Raw genomic sequence first — 17598 nt, 5'->3', positions numbered from 1 at the left:
ATCTCATTCACACTGTCTGATAAGCAGTTGGAGATGTGAGACTGAAACTCGGGAGAGACATCAGGGCTGGACAGATAGACCTGAGAGTCGTTTCTGTAGCACCCATAGGTAAGAATGTGGGCACTGAGACCGCCAAGTGAGAGTTTAGTGGGAGAAGCCAGATTGTCCCAGGCCAGAGCCTTGGGGGACCCCCAAGAGAAGGGGCTTGACCTGGAGGAGGAGCAGCTGGGTGGGAGAGGGCTGTGTCAGGAAAACCTGGAGAGAAGAAAGCAGGGAAGTAAAGAGGCTGCTAGGCAGTGTCAGTCAGGAAGCATGAGGATGGGCCACAAGACAGAATGTTGAGGAGCACATAGGTCAGTTTGCCTGGGATGGGGAACGTGTGAGGGGAAGAAGTAGCAAATGAGTCTGGAAAGATAGATTTGAACCAGGGGGTTCGAGGGAAGGGTTGGGATGCCAGGCAGCAGGTTCATCTCGGGCCACAGGGAGCCACTGAAGCTTCTTGAGTGAAAGAGTGACCTGGTCTGACATTGCTCACAGGCAAGCCACGGCTGCTGGCCCTCCAGCTGCAGGGAGTCCACAGGACTCATCTACATACACCTCACCTAGGCATAGGACTATGGAGAGATTTAGAGTCAAGCTAATAACCTCATTTTACAGACGAGGACACTGAGGCTCACAGAGGCAAAGGAATTTTCCCCAAATCCCACAAGAAGTAAATAGCAAAGACCTCGTCCTCCAGTTCTAAAACCAGCGCTTTTTCCATTGCCAAGGAGTCCCTTTATTCCTTCTGGTACCGTGATGCAGCCATGGGCAAGAACCCTGGGGCCGGCCTGCAGCTGCTGGCATCAGCCACTCCAGTATATCTCCTCGGGGCAGAGGGGTTGGGAGTCCTTCCCCTCTTGGGTCCTTGGGCACCACAGGCAGGGCAGGCCGTTGGGAAAACTTGACTCTGCTGCCCTTGCAGCTGGCTTGGCCCACGCCAGTGTAGGGGAGAATTTCTTCACTAGCTGCCTTCCCTGCAGTCCATCCTCACGGAGCCATCTCCTGCCAGGCAAGATACGATCGGGAAGAACAAAGAGCCAGTCCCTCCCTGGCCACCTTGCTTTTTCTTTCTGTAAAACCTATGGGAGATGATCACTAGATAACCTCCTTTCTACAGAGCCACTGCCTTGTACCCAGCTGTACCCCAGGACCCACATCATTTCTGCCCCAAGTCTCCCCCAAAACCAAGCGTCTGCTGCCTGTTTTCTCCCCAGGCCATGATGGCTTTGGAATGAGGCTCCTGGGAGCCCTTTGGCCCCAGTGCTGAGCTCAGAGGAATGGCACCTTTCTGCCCCAGTCTCAGACACTTGAAAAGCTGCCCCATCAAAGAAGCTCTCTAGGAGCTCGGCCTTCTTGACCTCTCCCAGCATTAGTGCTCAGTGCTTCTGCCATCCAAACCGCCTCATTGGGCACCTTTAGCCATGTGCCAGCCAAGCAGGGTGATCCTTGAGTCCCATGGATTGTAATGTCTGGCCCTCGGGCCCTCAAGATCACAAGAATGGTAACCTCACAGGGTTTCTCTGGAGGTCAAGGATCTGGGCTTAACAGCCTCCCAGCTATAGGAGAAGGAGCCCAGAATCTAGAGTTAGGGGCCTACAACATACTACCTGTGTGATTGTAGGCAATCAGTGTGTCACTCTGTGCCTCAGTTTCCTTATCTGTTGAGTGAAGTTAAACCAGAGAATCTCTAAGGACTCTTGCAGCTCCAGCATGGAGGGAATGAGATAAGCCCTTTCTGCCCACTGAGTGGCTCAGCTCACTGGGCTCCCTGTACCTGGCAGCTCTGTCAAGGACAGAAGAGGGGGTGGGAATCTCCTCTAGCTTCTCAGCCTCTTGAACTTGACTGAGACCTTCCAGGGGAGAGGGGAGAATGGGGCCACCCTTGTCCCCAGGCAGGCGTGTACGTTATATGGTCTCTTCTGTCCCAGGTTCCCATCAGGTCTAGCCCCTGGGGCACTGACAGGGATTACAGGACAGTGGGAAGAGGGGGGGCTTAGAGTCTCCGAAACACACCTTGGTCATTTACTGCTTTTGTCACCTTGGGCAAGTCACCTCAGCCTCACCGAGCCTCAAGGGGCCACATTTTGGCAGCTTTGATGTCAGCCAGAAGCAAGGGGGCCCCCAGGATTTAGGGTGGGGAGACATCTGGGAGCATGGATGGCCTTGGCCAGGCCCTCCTAGGGGCATCCTTGGGGGAGTCAGGCTGTGTGGGAGGGGGTCTTTCTGCTCTGTGAGGTAGGAGTCAGATAGGCCACCCACAGCCTCCCCCCTTCCCCAGACCCCACTAGAACTGCTTCTCTGGGGCTAACTCCAGAATGACTGGTTGCCAGAATGCCCAGGTGGGGCTCTCCAGCCTGCCTGGGCCGGAGGGTCCAGGTGGGAAGGGGTTAAGTGTGTGCCTCCCCTCCCACTAGCTGAGCCATCAGTAATAGGGAAGGCAGGCAGGCTGAGATGGTGGCTCTCCAAGAGTCCTCTGACAGCCTAATCATCATTATTAATGCTAATAAACATTAGTGAACTCCTCACCTCCCAGCAGAAGGTTGAAATAATCACTGAAGAACCTGGGTCCCCACGAAGCTGTCAGTGGAGAAGCTGGAAAGAAAGCAGACCGGGCGGGGTTTGGGAAAGAGCCCCCCACCACACCCCCAAGTGCTGCCTCTGCTTCCCTGAGTTCTGGAGCTCTAGGGCTTGTCGGGCTGGAGGAAGAGAGGGATCAGTGAGCTAATTAGAAATGATCACTCTTTCAGCATTAATTAGCCGTGCCATGGGCTCACTGGCCCACAGCCTCTGCCTCTGAGGCCACTCCCTCCCTTCCTCCGTGATTGGAAGTGAAGGTGCTCTGGGGAGCACAGAGCTCCCAAGATGCACCTGGGCCACAGCTAGAAGCCTTCTAGAGAAGTGACCCTTTGTGACAGGGAGCAGTCTCCAAGAGGCTGACTCAGTCTATCCCTCTGTAAAATGGAGTTGCTTTTAGTAGAAACAGCAGAGTGCAGTGGGAGGACCACTGGACTGGGTCAGGGTCAGAAGACTCAGGTGTGAGTCCTTCCTTGACCTTAGGCAAGTCACTTAAAAGCCTCTTGGGGCCTCAGTTTCTTCATTCATAAAATGGGAGTAATAATGCTTGTGGGCAAACATTTTATAAATCATTGTCCTTGCTCAATCTCTGGGAGAAAATATTGGAACTTTATGACTTCTTACACCAGATAGGAACAAACTCCAGCAAAAATCTGAAAAAACTTCAAGTCGGTAGCTTGCCCACTGTGTGCCCAGACAGCCCAGTGCATGGCACACCATGCCATCTGTGCCCTCCAGCACCATTCCCTCTCTTGCCATTGAGCTCCCAGATGTGTGATTTCAGGGACTCGCTCCATCCACTCCCAGCTGCTAGGGTGCAGAGCCCCCAGATAGCAACCACTGTCTACCTGGGTGGGCAGAGGAGACCAGGCTTCTCCCAGCCCAGCTCTCTGAAGAGCCTTGAGCCTCTGTTCAGAGGACAGATATAGGGAAAGGCAGAGAGCCAGCCCTCTAAGGCCTCAGCTGGCTGCGCTTGTGGGGCCTAGGCCCCAGAACCTCACAGGGTCATTGAGGACCATGTCATTGGGGCCTTGTGGTTGGTTTTTCTGTGTAGCTCGAATTGGGAAGATGAAGCGTCGGAAGCAGGATGAAGGCCAGGTATGTCCCCTGTGCAGCCGCCCCCTGGCAGGATCGGAGCCCGAGATGAGTAGGCATGTGGAGCGATGCCTGTCCCAGGTAGAGGTGCCATGACCTCCCCCACTCCCTCCCCCCTTCCCTCTCCCTCTGCCCAGACCTGGATGTCCTGGAGGGGCAGGGCTGCTGCCCACTGGCATGCCTCTGTGCCTGGTGGTGGGGGGAGAAGGGAGAGGCGGCCCTGCTGGGGAGGGCGTGCCCAGCCCCCTGGCCTGGCTGGGAGCTCCACAGACCCCAGCTGCTTGCTCTGCCTCTGCAGAGGGAAGGCTCCTGCGTGGCTGAGGATGACTCTGTGGACATCGAGACTGAGAACAGCACCCGCTTTGAAGAGTATGAGTGGTGTGGGCAGAAGAGGATACGGGCCACCACCCTCCTGGAGGGCGGCTTCCGAGGTAAGGGCCTCCAAGGGGGCCAGAGGCACGCTCCAAGCATATTAACAGCCTCGGCTGGCAGTGGTGGGGGAGTGACGACAGGAAGCGGGTTGATCAGCCCCAGTGATGCATCGAAGGTGACAGCTGAGGCGGCTTAGCGCCCGCATCAAATATTAAAGGGACGGTTATGCATTTATCACTCCATCCCTTTTAAGGTTGATAAATGAGAATCCAGCAACCCGCTGCACACCTCCAGCGCTTCGGGCCCTCAGGGCTCCCAGACAAACACATTTTATGTTTCCCTCCTTCTCCTTGTTCTCAGTGTCAGGGAAATCAGTTACAGAGGAAAGAGTGAGTTATGGCAAAATTTGACCTCCTATGAGCTTTATTGGTGAATGTAATTTTAGCTCCAAGCCCAGCCCCTCTCCCTCTGCGCCCTCAGCCTGACCTAGGAAGGAGCTAAGCCACGCGGCTTCTCCCCCCACAGCTCTCAGGGCTGGCCACAGGCATTTCCAAGACCCAAGGGGAGCAGTTGGTATCATTGGCAGAGATCTTAGGCCTGTCTGTGGTGATCTCTTGATTTGGGGGGGGAAAGGGCCATATTCCCCACACCTGTTCATAATTTAAACAGCAATGACTTGGAAGCCAAGGTTGAGCTCTGTCAGCCATGTCCCAGGGCAGAACCAGTCCTTCTAGACTGAGATCTGTTGTCAGCCAGGTTGGGACTGCTGCCTCCACAGGGCCCAAGGGGGAGGCTCGTTCTCCTCCTGACCTGATAGTATAGATGGACTTCCCACCTGTTAAGGGAAGCCACAGTGAGGTAGGTGCTCTGTGGAGTGGGCAGGGCTTGGTGTAATCCGGGGCATGTCATGCCAGGGAAGGTTCAGCCCAGGATGAGGCAAGCTTGCCATCTCCCAAGGATCCTCATTCCTCTGGAGGATGGGTCTGGCAGAAAGCAGAATTGGGATTTCCAGAAGCTAGATGATTCTGAGTGCAGCTGGCCAGCACTGCCCAAGGGGCTGGTCAGTGAGTGAGGCCATCTGCTTCCTAACTGCCCCCAGCTCTGTCAGAGACCGCTGCTACAGCTGTGTTACCATTGAACCCTAGAAGTAGGGAGTCAGGAAGGTGCTGGACCAGGCATTCCTTTTCCCATAGCTGAGAAATTGGTCAGATCTTGTCTGGTGTCTTATCTCAGCCCCTCGTTAGGGGAGGAAGGGGAGTGTTACTACCCATGCTGCAGATGGCAGACTGAGGCACTAAGCCCAGTAGCTGGTACAGTGGGATCATAGGACCATAGAGGCCTTTAAGAGGTCATCAAGGCTTTGTTTGATGATGCTAAGTGACTTGCCTGACCTCACACAGCTAGGAGTTGTCTGAGGAGAGATTCGAACCCAAGACTTCCCGAATCCAAGGCCAGTATGTTCCCCTTGTCATCCCACCAGAGAAAAGATGATACTATGGAAGAAATGCTAGGCCCCAGCCTAGTACCTTAATGGTTGTGTAACCCTCAGCAGATCTCAGCTTCCTCCTCCATAAAAAGAGGGGTTTGACCTGGGTAGTCTTGGGGTCCTTCCCAGAGCCCAGCCCCACTGCACAGAGAAGCTCTTGGGGATCCATAGATGTTTTCTTGGGCATGTTGGCAGGGATGGGGGGTGGGAGGCCACCCTCCCATCTACAAGGGGTACATGGCTGCTCTTGCCCTAGGGAGTTGGAATTCTGGCATCATCCTCTCCCTTGCAGTGGTGCGGACACCTCACCATGTCAGGACGCCTCCTACATGGCACACTTTGAGGTTGTTTTAAAAATACAAACTAACTGTACATTTCTGGCCCCAAATGTTTACTCCATAAGGTTCTCCTTTTAAAGAATTCCTAAGGGGGGGGCTCAAGAGGGGCTGGTCTTTGAAAGATTTGGCGAGTACACACGCCTGTGTGTGTGACTTGAAAGGCAGGGCCTCCTTTATCTACAGAGAAGTGCACCCGCCTCCCCTGACAGAAGCTGCTGTCATCTCTTAGCCAGCTTAGTGCAGTCAGAAGGCGAACCCACTTGAAACACTGTTGTACACAGGGATCAATGGTATGCCACAGAACCACTAGTGGAGAAGCAGGCGAGGGAGGGAGCCCGGCCTGCCGGCTTCTGAGGCCCCGCCGGAGCCCAAGCTCCGGAGCTGTGAAAGGCCTGCTGCAGAGGCAGGCGCTCTGGGGGGCCCCGGGCGCGGTCCTGGGGGGTGGAGGGCATCGATCGCCCCTCCATGAGCCGAGCCTCCAGCCTTGGGTTGGGAGCCTGGACTGGCGGCCGCGTGCGTAATGTGATTGAAAGGCAGTTAAAATGGCGGTGACCTTTTCAGGAGGAATTAGATTGCCTGCCAAGACCGGTTAGAGGGAGTGATAACGCCAGCTTGAGGAAGCTGTCCAGCAGACTTCAGAGAGCGAGCCACAGACAGGGACAGAGGCACCTGATGTGGCCGAGGCCAGCCTGGGAGAATTGGGGATCAGTGCCTGCTCCATGCTCATCCTCTCTCCCCTCCCCACTCCAACCGGGCCCTTCCAGCTGCAGGCCCCCCTCCCCCTGGGAGCTCCTCTTTTTGAGCCGATCAGTTGTCTTGAAAACGATCTGCCTGCTGCTATGGGAGCAGCGAGTCTTCAGTGCTCTGCAGTCACGGCCAGTACAGCCTGATGGAGCCATGAGGCACACAGGCTCTGGGGCCTTGCTAGGACCAGGGCCTAGTCTGAGGAGTTACAGAGATTCCAGGGGAATAGAGAATGGTCCCCTTGGGCCCCAGCTGATGAGGAGAGCCCTTCTGGACTGGTGTGTGGGGCGGGGGGAGTCATGGAGTGCCAGCCCCGGAGAGCACTAATCACAGGACAGGCTAGCATCCAAACTCTGGGCCAGCGAGTGCCCCTCCTGCCCTGTCCCTGCTACCTTGGGGGCTGGGAGGACCGGTAACGGGGAGGTTCTGCAGGTGCCTTCCCTGAAACCAAAGACAAGCTTGTACAGTACAGTGAAAAGTGCTGAGGCTGAGACTGTCTCAGTTTCCTTCTCTCTAAAATGAAGGGGCTAGACTCCATGTGGGTGTAGCAGGACCCATCAGAGGCTCCCTTCCTGGGAGTCCTCTTAGCTGCCTGGGCCTGTTTCTGAGGCTGACCCAGAGAGGGGGAAATGCAGAGGGGCTTGTCTCCTGCTAGGAGCTGGGGTCAGGGACCTGGGCTCACGTGATTGCAGCTCCCTGGCAGTTAAGATCACACCAAAGAAGAGAAGACATGGGCCGACCCCGTTTCAATAAAGAGTTGGCCTTGGCACTGGGTACAGGAGCAGTGAGATGGAGAGATCTCCCAAGAGACAGGCCAGGAAATAGAAGAGACCTATGGAGGATCCCGAGTCCTCTCAGCCAATGAATTGTGAAGCCTATACTTAGCCCTATCACCAAGCTGGGTAGAAAAGGAGAAAAAAGAGCCTGTCTGGAAATAGAGAAGGCCTGGGCAGCTTCCAGCCATCTTCGCACTGCACCCTAGAAACGGCCCCTGGGAGGGCATGGCTTCTCAAAGCTAGGCGAGGGGTCTGTGTCCCTGGCTGCCACCCGAAGGCCTCATTCACCCTTCATTGGAAGACAACACGATGTCAAGGCTACTCTGGGATCGTCGAATGAAAGGCTGGTGAGACAGATGGTCTGTCAAGCTCGGCCTGCGCCTGGGGGGAGGGGTCCTGATGGCACGGCACCTGCCTGCTCTGGGGCTCCCCATCCTCCACCCCGTGTGGCGGAGGCCACGGCAGCCGCCCCTGCTGTCTGGCACAGCAGGCGTTGGAAGCAGCTAGCGTCTGCCTTTGTTGTAGATGCTAAGGGGTGACTTGGGGCTTGGGAGGAGGTGGGTGTTTTTCCAGTAGAACGTGGCCGTTGCTGGGCCCTCTGGCCTCCTGGCCAGTGTGGAGTGTGGGTGCACACTGCTTGAGTCACACTGTGTCGAGTCTGGGACGGTGGAGGAAGCAGAGCCTGGAGGTTGGGGGGGGGTCGGCGGGCTCGGACGTAGCCGCCTGCCTGTGTCTCTTCTGACGTGCGCCAGCGAGTGAGGCAGTGAAACGCATTATCGAGTGGTGCCCGGAAAGTGGCTAACTGCGTTTGACACACGCCAACTCCCTGCCTCCACACTGGATAATTGCATTGTCAACTGCTCAGCCAAGTGGCAGGTGACAGACACTGCCGGCCGATTGATTGTCCCGGCATCGCCCAGGCCGGCTCCGAGGACTGTCAGGCCCCAATCGATGGCGTTTACACAAGCCACCGCAGCGGCATCGGTAACTAATTTCAGCTGGAAACTCTTCTGCAGCCGCCACCCCAGCCTGCCTCAACACCCCAGCCTGCCCCGTTCCTTCCTGTCCTCCCCCCCGCCCCTCATGGGAGGAAGGGGCCACTCCTTCGCTCCCTCCCGCTGCTCATGTTTGGTGCAGCAGGTGAGGAGATCAGCGGGAGTTTTTTTGTGGTCTCAGATTCCAGGACATTACCACGCCAAGCTCACACACATCTCTGGTTTCTCAATCAATATGCTGATCAATTGATTAAATTAACACTGACTTTCTTCTTACTGGCCCAGGAAAAAAGATTAGTTTGGAGGAGAGGGATTTTATGAAATTTAGACCTCGTTACCATTTCAGCACCGCCCTTCTCTTTCCTAGTCCGATGCTCATTTCAAGGTCTTGTTGTGGGACAGGACGGGGGGGGGGGCAGCTCCCAAGCCATGCAGTGCAGGCTGCTCCACTTAGGGTTTCTCTTGCGTCTTGGGGTCAAGGCTCCTCTCACTAGCGAGTGGCTGGGTTGAATGTCCTAGACTGGAAGCAGGGGGAGGAGCCCTGGAGCACCTGACCGGGCCTTTACACTCAGCAGAAAGCCTCCCTTCTTGCTTCCAGAAGTCATTGAACAACAGCCCTGGACACAGATTAGTCATTCCAGGACATTGTCATAGCAGGATTTTGAGCAGAAGGAACTGAGCAGTCATCTGCTCCCACCTCCTTTGACTGTTGGGGTTTCTGAGGACCAGAGATGTGGGAGATAGCCCTCTTTAGTGCCCTAAGGAATAGTACATAGGCTGGGTGTAGCGAACCTTTCCTGGATCCTGGGGAAGGAGCTTGCCTTGCCTTGGCCCACCTCTCTTTAGTGGGGCCAGGGGTCAGGGGCAGAGCTTCCTGGCAGCCCCTCAGCCCACAGCAGGGCTAAGATTGCTTCCTCAGCCATCTTGCCTACAAATGCTGTTTTGGGATATTTCAACAGCTGAGGGTAAAAAGAAGATTCGCGGCCTTTCCAAGCCAGGGGGCCGTCTGGGGATCCGCATAAAATGACTTTATGACCATTTCTTTTTATTGGGATTCTGTGAGAAGTCAGCGAGTGACATTTCATTAAGAAAATAAAGTTTAACTGGCCAGGGAGCAGGGTGCATGTAGATATGGCAGGATTCTGTCAAAACGTTTGGGGGAATGGAGGGGGCCCCCTCTCGTGGGGGGACTGGGGGAATGCCATCTGTCACCTCAAGCACTAACCCATGAACTATCCCATGGAAAGTCCAAACTCAGTGATCATGTGATCCTAGACCCGAGAGGTTCTAGTCTATCCCCCTCATTTTATGAAGGAGGCTGAAGCCACGAGGGCCTAGAGTACTTGACCAGGGTTGCCCAGGTCATCGGTAGCAGAGCTGGGGTTTGAACGGGTCTCTGACTCAGGTCTAATGGTCTTTCTAAAGCTTCCCAGCTCACCATCTGGGCAAGGGAAGCTGGGGCCAAGGCCAGGTTCATGCAGCTCTGAGGAGGCCACTGGCCTCTCTGAGCCATCCATGTGAGGGCCGAACAGCAGAGAACATGTGCACCCCCTTAGACTAGCCCTTGTACCATCAGGAGAACCAGGGGTGGACCATAGGCCGGCTGCTTCTGCTGCTTTGTTTACAGGCTTCAGGAAAAGAGAGGCCATGGGGCGCTTGAAAGGCGAGACAGAGTTTGTTAATGATTTGGGGCTCTTAAACACCTTTGGGGTATTTATTTTAAATCGTTTCCAAGAAGCTGAGACCCCTCTAACCCCGCCTGAGCGGGCAGCGGCAGGCGAACAGCCGCCAGGAGGATATGAAGTTGACCTCATCACTCGTCACTCACTGAAGGTGGCCCTCGGCTTCCGCAGCCCCTGGCAGAAGCAGGAATAACTTGATTTGGTGAGCGTCGGGCCAGCAGCCCCCAGAAAGCTGTGTATACACAGTGCTGAGGGCTGGGGGGGGGGCTGCAGCCATCCTGATAAGTATATCCTGATTGATGGGGGAGTTTGTCTCCCAAACTGTCAGAGGGTTTATGGAGATGCCACTCACTGGTGAGGCCGAAATTGCTTCTCAGAACCTGGCCAGCCACAGGACCCATGGAAATGGCCGCCAGCTGCAAATAGCTTTTTTCTGGAGTGGGAGTGGGGGGAAGACACCTGCTTCCTTCCCTCCCAAAAGGACTTTGACAGGTAATCTGGTCTCTAGAGCAGCCCAGAGGCCTGCATTATGCAAACATTCATTCAGCAAAACTTTGTTGGACATCTGCCCATTGTATATATCTTGATTCTTTGAAGACCCATTTATCTGAGGGTGGGTGGACAGCGAGAAGTGCCTTGTGGCTTCCCTAGGACAGAGGGTCTATGAAAGCTTGGTGCTGCAGCTGCCACAAGGTGTAGTGGGATTTAAAGCTGCTTCCCTCCTGATGGCGTGTTGTGGAGTCAGGAGGCCCTGGGTGCCTGCATAGCCTGGCCATCATGGGCCGGTGGCCTTGAGGAGCATGAGGCCCAGTGCCCAGGCGCCGGCGAAGGGATGAAGGAGCAGGTGTGTACGTGCATCCCACTGGGGCCATTCTCCCGATCAGTGTGTGACTGCACTTGTCCAGGAATCTGGTCTGAACCAGGCAGGGATGAATAATTAATGGCAGGCAGTTCAGACACCAAATATTTGAGCAGCTGCTTGGTGATTTCACTGGCAGGGACCTTGAGGCAGAACCAAGAAGCCAGGCCCCTGGGGTCATGGTAAAGCAGGGCACCCCATTTGGGCACAGCCTGCTCAGGTCTGCCCTCCAGCCAGGGTGGCACATGGGGCTCATGTGTAAATGAAGTTAGAGGGAAGGCCTGAAGCACCCGTATGGCCTTCACTTCTGGTCCTTAGAAAGTCAGCACCTCCCTCTGCAGAATGGGAGTAGGTAGGCCAGTGAGCATGCAGGGTTCTGAGCTGATACAGAAACATTGCAATGAAGGGGTTTTTCCCCTGCCAGACGAGGGAGGACCCTGGGTTATCTGCCTTATCTCTCCTCCTCATAGGTTCCCAGAATCCTTCCTCAGTTTTACCTCTGAGTGGCCCTATTTGGAAGCAAGGCCAGGGCCAGAGCTGGGGGCATTGGAGGCTGTCACCCCTCTGTCAGGTTGCAGTGTGCTGTGGTTGCTACAGAACAGGAGAGATGGTTTAGAAAAAGAGCTGGATTCTGGGGGGGTGCAGAGGCCCACGGTGGCATCTTTTCAAGGCCGATCAGGGGCCTTGAATTCCAGGCCAGAAGAGTTGGGCCCCCTGGAGGTCTCAGGGGTCACTTAAGACTCCGGTTTGGTGCTGATTCCAGCACGCATGCACATGTGCACAGGCTAGGTGCCTTGCTTTTTTCACACCCTGGTATCTGTCTCCCCACAGGCTCCGGCTTCATCATGTGCAGTGGCAAAGAGAATCCAGACAGTGATGCCGACCTGGATGTGGATGGCGATGACACCCTGGAGTATGGGAAGCCCCAGTATCCTCTGGGACACATGGGGGAGGAGCAGAGCATGCAGGCTGCCCCCATCACCCCCAGGCTGACACCAGCCGGTGCCCCCACTTGGTCCCTGCTGTTCACCAGCTGGCGGCCCCAGTTGGAAGCCCAGCAGCCACAACCCTCCCCAGAAGGAATCCTCCTGCCAAGGGCTTGGGGGCCTCTGCTTCAAACCTCCCTCTCCCTTGAGGTGAGGCTGCTCATGTTGCCCAGCAGAGCCATTCACCCTGCATTGTACGCGGCCCCCTTACTGTGCTTGGAGAGACCACTCCACCCCCACCCCCCCACCTCCCCAGCATTTGATGGCCTCTTCACTCATCTAAGGGGGTCTCAGGACTGGTGTGCTCTGCCTGAAATCCCAGCCGGGCCCCACCTTGGTGCGTGAGAGGCCGGGCACCAGCCTGAGAGGCCAGTGGGACATCTGCGGGGTATTATTTGCCTTAACCTGTGTCCAGGTACACCGAAGCTGATGTCATTCCATGTACTGGTGAGGAGCCTGGTGAAGCCAGAGAGAGAGAGGCCCTCCGGGGAGCTGTGCTAAAGTGAGTGCCTAGGTATTGGGGTGGGCGGGAGGTGGGGGGGGGGTCAAGACATCTGCTGCCCCCTTGTGGAGGCCGCGTGGAACACTGCTGGGGCAGCCCCTGTCCCCCTTCTGTTTCCCCCCCAACCCATCAATGTCTCTTCCTCCTCCCGCACCTGAAGGCCTCACTGCTTTTCCCCTTCCCTTTCAGTGGAGGTACACCCAGTACTCGGATAACACCAGAGTTCTCTAAGTGGGCCAGTGATGGTGAGTCCTGAACTTGGAGGAGGGGCCAACTTAGCAGCTGAGCCTAAACCTGGTCCTGCTGGCAGGGGGAGGGACACAAGAACATTGGCTGCCTTAGCCCATGCTGCGTAGCACTCCCGGTGGGCCCCCCAAAGCATCCATCACCTGCTATCCTCTCCGTGGGCCCCTCACCCGGGGAACTTTGAGGCAGCACAAGGGATACCTGAGCAGAGCCTCAAAAGGAAAGGGTTAGTGCCAGTCCCCACCAGGAAAGCCTCCCCGCCTCCAGGGACCTGGCTTCCTGCCTTTACTCTAAGCCTTGGGCCAGGGACAGGCTCCTATCCACTCTGGTCAGGAGCTGTCCAGCAGCTGCTCTGGGGACTGGGCTATCTGCCCTCTGTCTGATCTCTCTGGTTCAACTGGAGCAGCCCAGAATGGGAAGGAGCCTGCCTTTGGAACATCCAGGGCCAGAGATGGGGCTAAGTTTCTTCTTCTTTTCAGCAGAGATGCCCTCCACGAGTAACGGTGAGAGCAGCAAGCAGGAGATAGCCATGCAGAAGACGTGCAAGAACAGTGACATTGAAAAGTGAGTGTCCAGGGGCCTGGGGCGGAGGGAGGCCCTTCCCTGCCACAGAGGCGCCTCCTTGGGCTGAGCCTGCGGGTGGCACAGATGGGGAGGGGGGGCAGGCGAGCTGTCTGCCACTGCCCGGCCTCTGAATTGATAAGCGGCCCGGCCCGGAGAGCCTCGGAGCGCCTGCCCATGAGCCCCGCCGCTGAGCTGTGATATATGGCAGCCCAGGCCAGCCACAGCAGCTGATTCATCTCCAGTTTCTGTTTCTTAATCGGGAGCTAAATTGGTTTCATTTTTCTTGTCCCGGGTGTTGCTCGCGGCAAGTTGAGGCAGAACCATTGGGCTTCGGCATTCGTAGCTAGAATTTTTTGGCCTTGGTGTTGTGGCCAGTGTCGGTCAGGGGAGCATGTTGGTGCCCCGCCCCGTCTCCCCATCGGTGGTGGCTTTGGGGTCTGAGATGAGGCTTCTGTCCTGTTTTCAGAGAGCTTCCTGAGCACGGCACAGGTTTAGCCAAGAGGAAAGGCTTGTCCACCCTTGACAGCCAGAGCATGAGAGAGGGCGGCTCTGGCTCAGTGCCCCGGCCCCATGGTACTTTCGCAAGTCGGTGTCATCCCAGGGGTCCCAGGGACAGCTGCAGCCCCCTGTTGGCAGGGTCTGTGTGGCTCCCGAGGGCAGCTCCGGGGAGGCTGCAGGTGGCTTAGATGCCCCCTCCTTGCCCCAGAGGTGCTGCCTGAGTTCGGCCCCCACGTGGGAGCCAGGGTCATGTGGGGGGAAAAGGCAGCATCTTAATTCCAAGGGCCAATGTTCAATTTTGCTTCCTGCCACCAAAGTAGATTGCAGGCCAGCGTGCGAGTCTGGCTTCCTGGCCCACTGGGTCACCTCCCATTTGTTTTCCTCAATTTTCTGTTGTCATAAATTCATTCCAGCCCGTTGTGGTTGATCAGTTTATCTCGGTCGGGGCAGAGAGCGCTGCTAGCATGATATATGACATGAAACGTTTTAGCCAGCCTCTCCATGAATCACTCCAGCTGCTCCGTGTCAGCGGCAAGGCAAACAGGCCCGTGCGGCCGACCAGGCCGCCGACGAGCTCAGGATGGGAAGAGACATGACGTATGAATGTTTATTTAATAATTCTCTAATATTTCCAGCCGAGTGTGGTTGTGCCTTCCGAATGGGGGCTGGGGAGGGGTCGGGGAGGGGAGCGAACTCTAATCTGGAGGAGCCGGCCATAAATCAGGGAGACAACATCATTAATCAGGGAAGGAGGTGGGCCCAGGGGCCACTGGCTGTCCTGTGTGGCCGGGAGAGGACCGGGCCAGCTGAGATGGGGGCCAGTGTGGGTGGGTGTGCGTGCACACATGTAGTGTCTGTGTGCATGTGCAGGGGGGGATGTGTTATAAAACAAGACTTGATCTCCACGCTCCTCGCCTGGCAAAGCCTCGTGCATAATAGGCAGTGAGGCCCCAGTGGGCAAGGCAAGTGTGTGAAACCTGGGATTTGAGTCAGCCGCTGCCGCCGCCAAGCATTCAATCCGCTTGTAATTATCTCCTTTGGAGAACACTTCATGCCGGGCATGCTTCAGTGGGCGAAACGCTCGTTGGGTTAAGAAGGTTTGAGAGCAGGAGATGCTGCTGCTGGTTCGGCTTTTTCCTCTCTTCCGAAATGGCAGTTTTACAAAGCGTTGGTCCCACCACATCTCTGGGGGTCAGGGGCACTGAGCACAGCTGGTGTTTCAGCAGAGAGAGCGCCCCAGGGGCCAGGTGTGGGCACAGCTCCATCCCAGCCCTGCTCCCGGGGCCTCCTTTTAGGATCCTGCTCACATGGTTCCCGTAGAAACCAGCTCCCAGCTCCGTGCTCTGAGCCAGCCCAGGGGAGAGGAGGATGGGAGGGGGAGAAGCCAGCATCTAGACAGACACCCAGCCCCAGCGTGCCGGGGAGAGGAGGGGTGGGCAGGGCCTGTCAGCTTCTTCTGCTAGAGAGTAAGCCACATGGGGGGTGAGGAGGAGGAGGATGGTCCCCATCTCCTGGTGGAACTGACCTCTCCACCTTGTTGTGACCTCTTCCTTTGGCCTCTGGCCCCCAGCCTATCATAGAGCAGAACTTCCAAAACCAGCCTCCACATCAGACCCTTGAATGCTCTCAGTTCAGGGCTCAGTTTTACTCATCTTTTAAATGGAACAGGTGTGGCTTCAGAGCCATAAAGGTGAACTCCAGCAGCTGAGGCAGATGCAGGGCTGTCATTAGTAAGCTGAGGGAACCCAGGCCTGACAGCCCCATGCTATTTGCCCCATTGGGCAGTTATACTGGTCCAATGATAGAGGCGGCTAGCAAAGGGTTGTGGTAATAATGGAATCTTTGTTGGGGAGTGTGGTGGCCCAGGACCAGGTGAAGGATTGGAAGCAGATGGGACAAGCCTCCCCTCCCCATTCCCGCCTGGGAACTCTGGGGGATGGGGTGTAGACCATTGCGTGCCACTTCTCCCATGCTGGGAGCAGCCCCCAGCCCTGCCTCACAGGCTGGGCTCTAAAGACTCCTGTTCTCTTGGGGTGACTGTTAGCTCTCAATTGTGGGGGAAACAAGCCAGCCCAGGCTGAAATTCCACCTTGCCAATCGAGTCAGGAAGACATCTGGAAGGGATAAATGGTGACCCCTGAAGCCCCTGGCCGAACTGTTCGGAGGACCCATGCCTGCAGTGTCCCTACTCAGTAGACCACAATGCCCAGAGACAGCTCAGGAAATATGAGGAATCTGTTCATCCTGCCCCCTCTGGGGGATGGTGAGGAGCAGTGGGCCCAGGGAAGGCACAGCTCCCAAGGCTCCTGGCTCCCCTACCCCAAGACTCACCTTTTGTCTGTCTAGCAAAGAACTGTCTTGTTCTCTCCTCCTCCTCTCCTTGACCCCATTCCCCTTCGCCTGGACCTGGGCTTTCCCTCCTGGGCCCTGGGATTCCATGGGAGTGGGCCCACACACTTGTCACGCTCCTGGACAGTGGGTGAGAATCCAGGCTTACAGAGTCTTGCCTTGGACCCAGAGGTGGGGCTGGGGGTGTGTGAAGAGGGAAATGCTGCTGGGAGGACCTGCCACCTCCCGAGGACAGGCCAAAGGATTTATGGAGCTGCTTCTCTCTCCCTGGGCAAAATCTGGGGATAAATAGCGTCATTAACATTTTAAATTACAAATCCCATGTCAGGCCCTGTTATTTACATGGGAGCACTGAGCAGTTTAATTACACATTAATTGGCGCCCAACAGCAGAGGGGTGACCCCAGCTGGGGCTGCAAAGGAAGACGTCTTCCTGGGCTAGGCCTGTGAGCCCAGAGCTGTCCACCAAGGCTCAGCCCTGCTGCACAGGAGCTTTTGTAACCCAAAGGGCCTTTCCATGGACACCATGGAAATGTGCCAGAGCAGAGAGAAGGCGCTCCGGGGTGACCAGATCAGACAGGCCTGTTGGGGTACCTGGTGGCCACATCTTCTCTGGCCCAGGGAGAGCCACAAGACCATCAGCCTGAGACTTGGCCATCCATTTCTCCCTTGGGCCAGAGGGCTCTTCTTTCTCGACTGGGGATCCAATGGGGCCTGAGTGTTGAAGGGGATGAAAGGGCCTGGTCTGGTGTTTAGAGGCTGTAATCAGAGGGCAGGCTTCCAAGACCTCCTCATGGGGGGGAGCCAAGTGGGGCTGAAGCTGTGACACAAGCCTAGGCCACATGTCAGTGGAAGGAGAGGGGTGGGAGGGGTGACGTTTCTGTGGCCCCAGAAACACAGGCGACTTGGGGGCCAGAGTGAGCTTCTGGCTGGGCCTTCCCCAGCCCTGGAGACTGGTGCTTTGGAGTAGCTGCGATTTGGGAAGGACGTGGATGTGGCCTGTGGGCAGCCCAGGAGGGGCAGAGACCCCCAGACCTAGCCACATCTGCCTCTCACAGGGAAGTGATGATAGAGTAATAGTGCAGGGGTTTATTTCTCACCGAGCGGGGCAAGCACTTCCCCACCCACCCATCCATCCATTCTTTGGCCAGCCCAGTAGCTGCACCCAGGCCCCTTTACCTAAGAGGTGGCTCGCCTGCCAGCAGCCTCCACAATGCCAGGGAGCTGGGGGAATGTGGCCCAGGCTTCACAGCCTCCGCCTAGGGCCGGGGGCCAGGACTCGAGAGGGTCTCTGCGTGTGGGGAAAGGGGGTTCTGGCTGCAATTCCTGACTGCCTGTGCCTTGCCCTGTCCCTGTCCCAGGATCACAGAGGATTCAGCTGTGACCACATTTGAGGCCCTGAAGGCCCGCGTTCGGGAGCTGGAGCGGCAGCTGTCCCGTGGGGATCGATACAAATGTCTCATCTGCATGGTGAGAGGCCTGAGTGCCCAG

The 17598-nt window shown here is 56.5% G+C and overlaps 2 protein-coding genes across 5 annotated transcripts in view; both read left to right on the top strand.

The window, feature by feature from the left end:
- Positions 1-17598, top strand: part of LOC138165054 (small ribosomal subunit protein eS8) — a 230036-nt gene that overhangs the window by 96434 nt on the left and 116004 nt on the right. Inside the window, exon 1 of one of the 2 annotated variants that reach the window (XM_069093161.1) lies at positions 11211-11217. The exons of the other annotated variant lie outside the window; for it this stretch is intronic. The gene's annotated coding sequence lies outside the window, so the exon portion shown is untranslated. Of the gene's footprint in view, positions 1-11210; positions 11218-17598 lie in introns of those variants that run through there. 2 annotated transcript variants of the gene reach the window in all.
- The window catches only part of LOC138165050 (E3 ubiquitin-protein ligase RNF220-like), a 44223-nt gene that overhangs the window by 21457 nt on the left and 5168 nt on the right, over positions 1-17598 (top strand). For 2 of the 3 annotated variants that reach the window (XM_069093152.1, XM_069093154.1), the window contains 7 exons: positions 3671-3792; positions 4010-4142; positions 11795-11891; positions 12365-12451; positions 12641-12696; positions 13180-13261; positions 17469-17577. In XM_069093152.1, the coding sequence (XP_068949253.1) occupies positions 3671-3792; positions 4010-4142; positions 11795-11891; positions 12365-12451; positions 12641-12696; positions 13180-13261; positions 17469-17577 (686 nt within the window). The remainder of the gene's footprint in view (positions 1-3670; positions 3793-4009; positions 4143-11794; positions 11892-12364; positions 12452-12640; positions 12697-13179; positions 13262-17468; positions 17578-17598) is intronic. The other variant, XM_069093153.1, reaches the window with a different exon arrangement.

The sequence above is a fragment of the Petaurus breviceps genome, unplaced genomic scaffold (assembly GCF_028583685.1).
Source record: "Petaurus breviceps papuanus isolate PSGF00001 unplaced genomic scaffold, PetGlider_PUasm1.0 207, whole genome shotgun sequence".
Lineage (NCBI taxonomy): Eukaryota > Metazoa > Chordata > Mammalia > Diprotodontia > Petauridae > Petaurus > Petaurus breviceps.
This window is presented reverse-complemented; position numbering and strand designations above follow the sequence as displayed.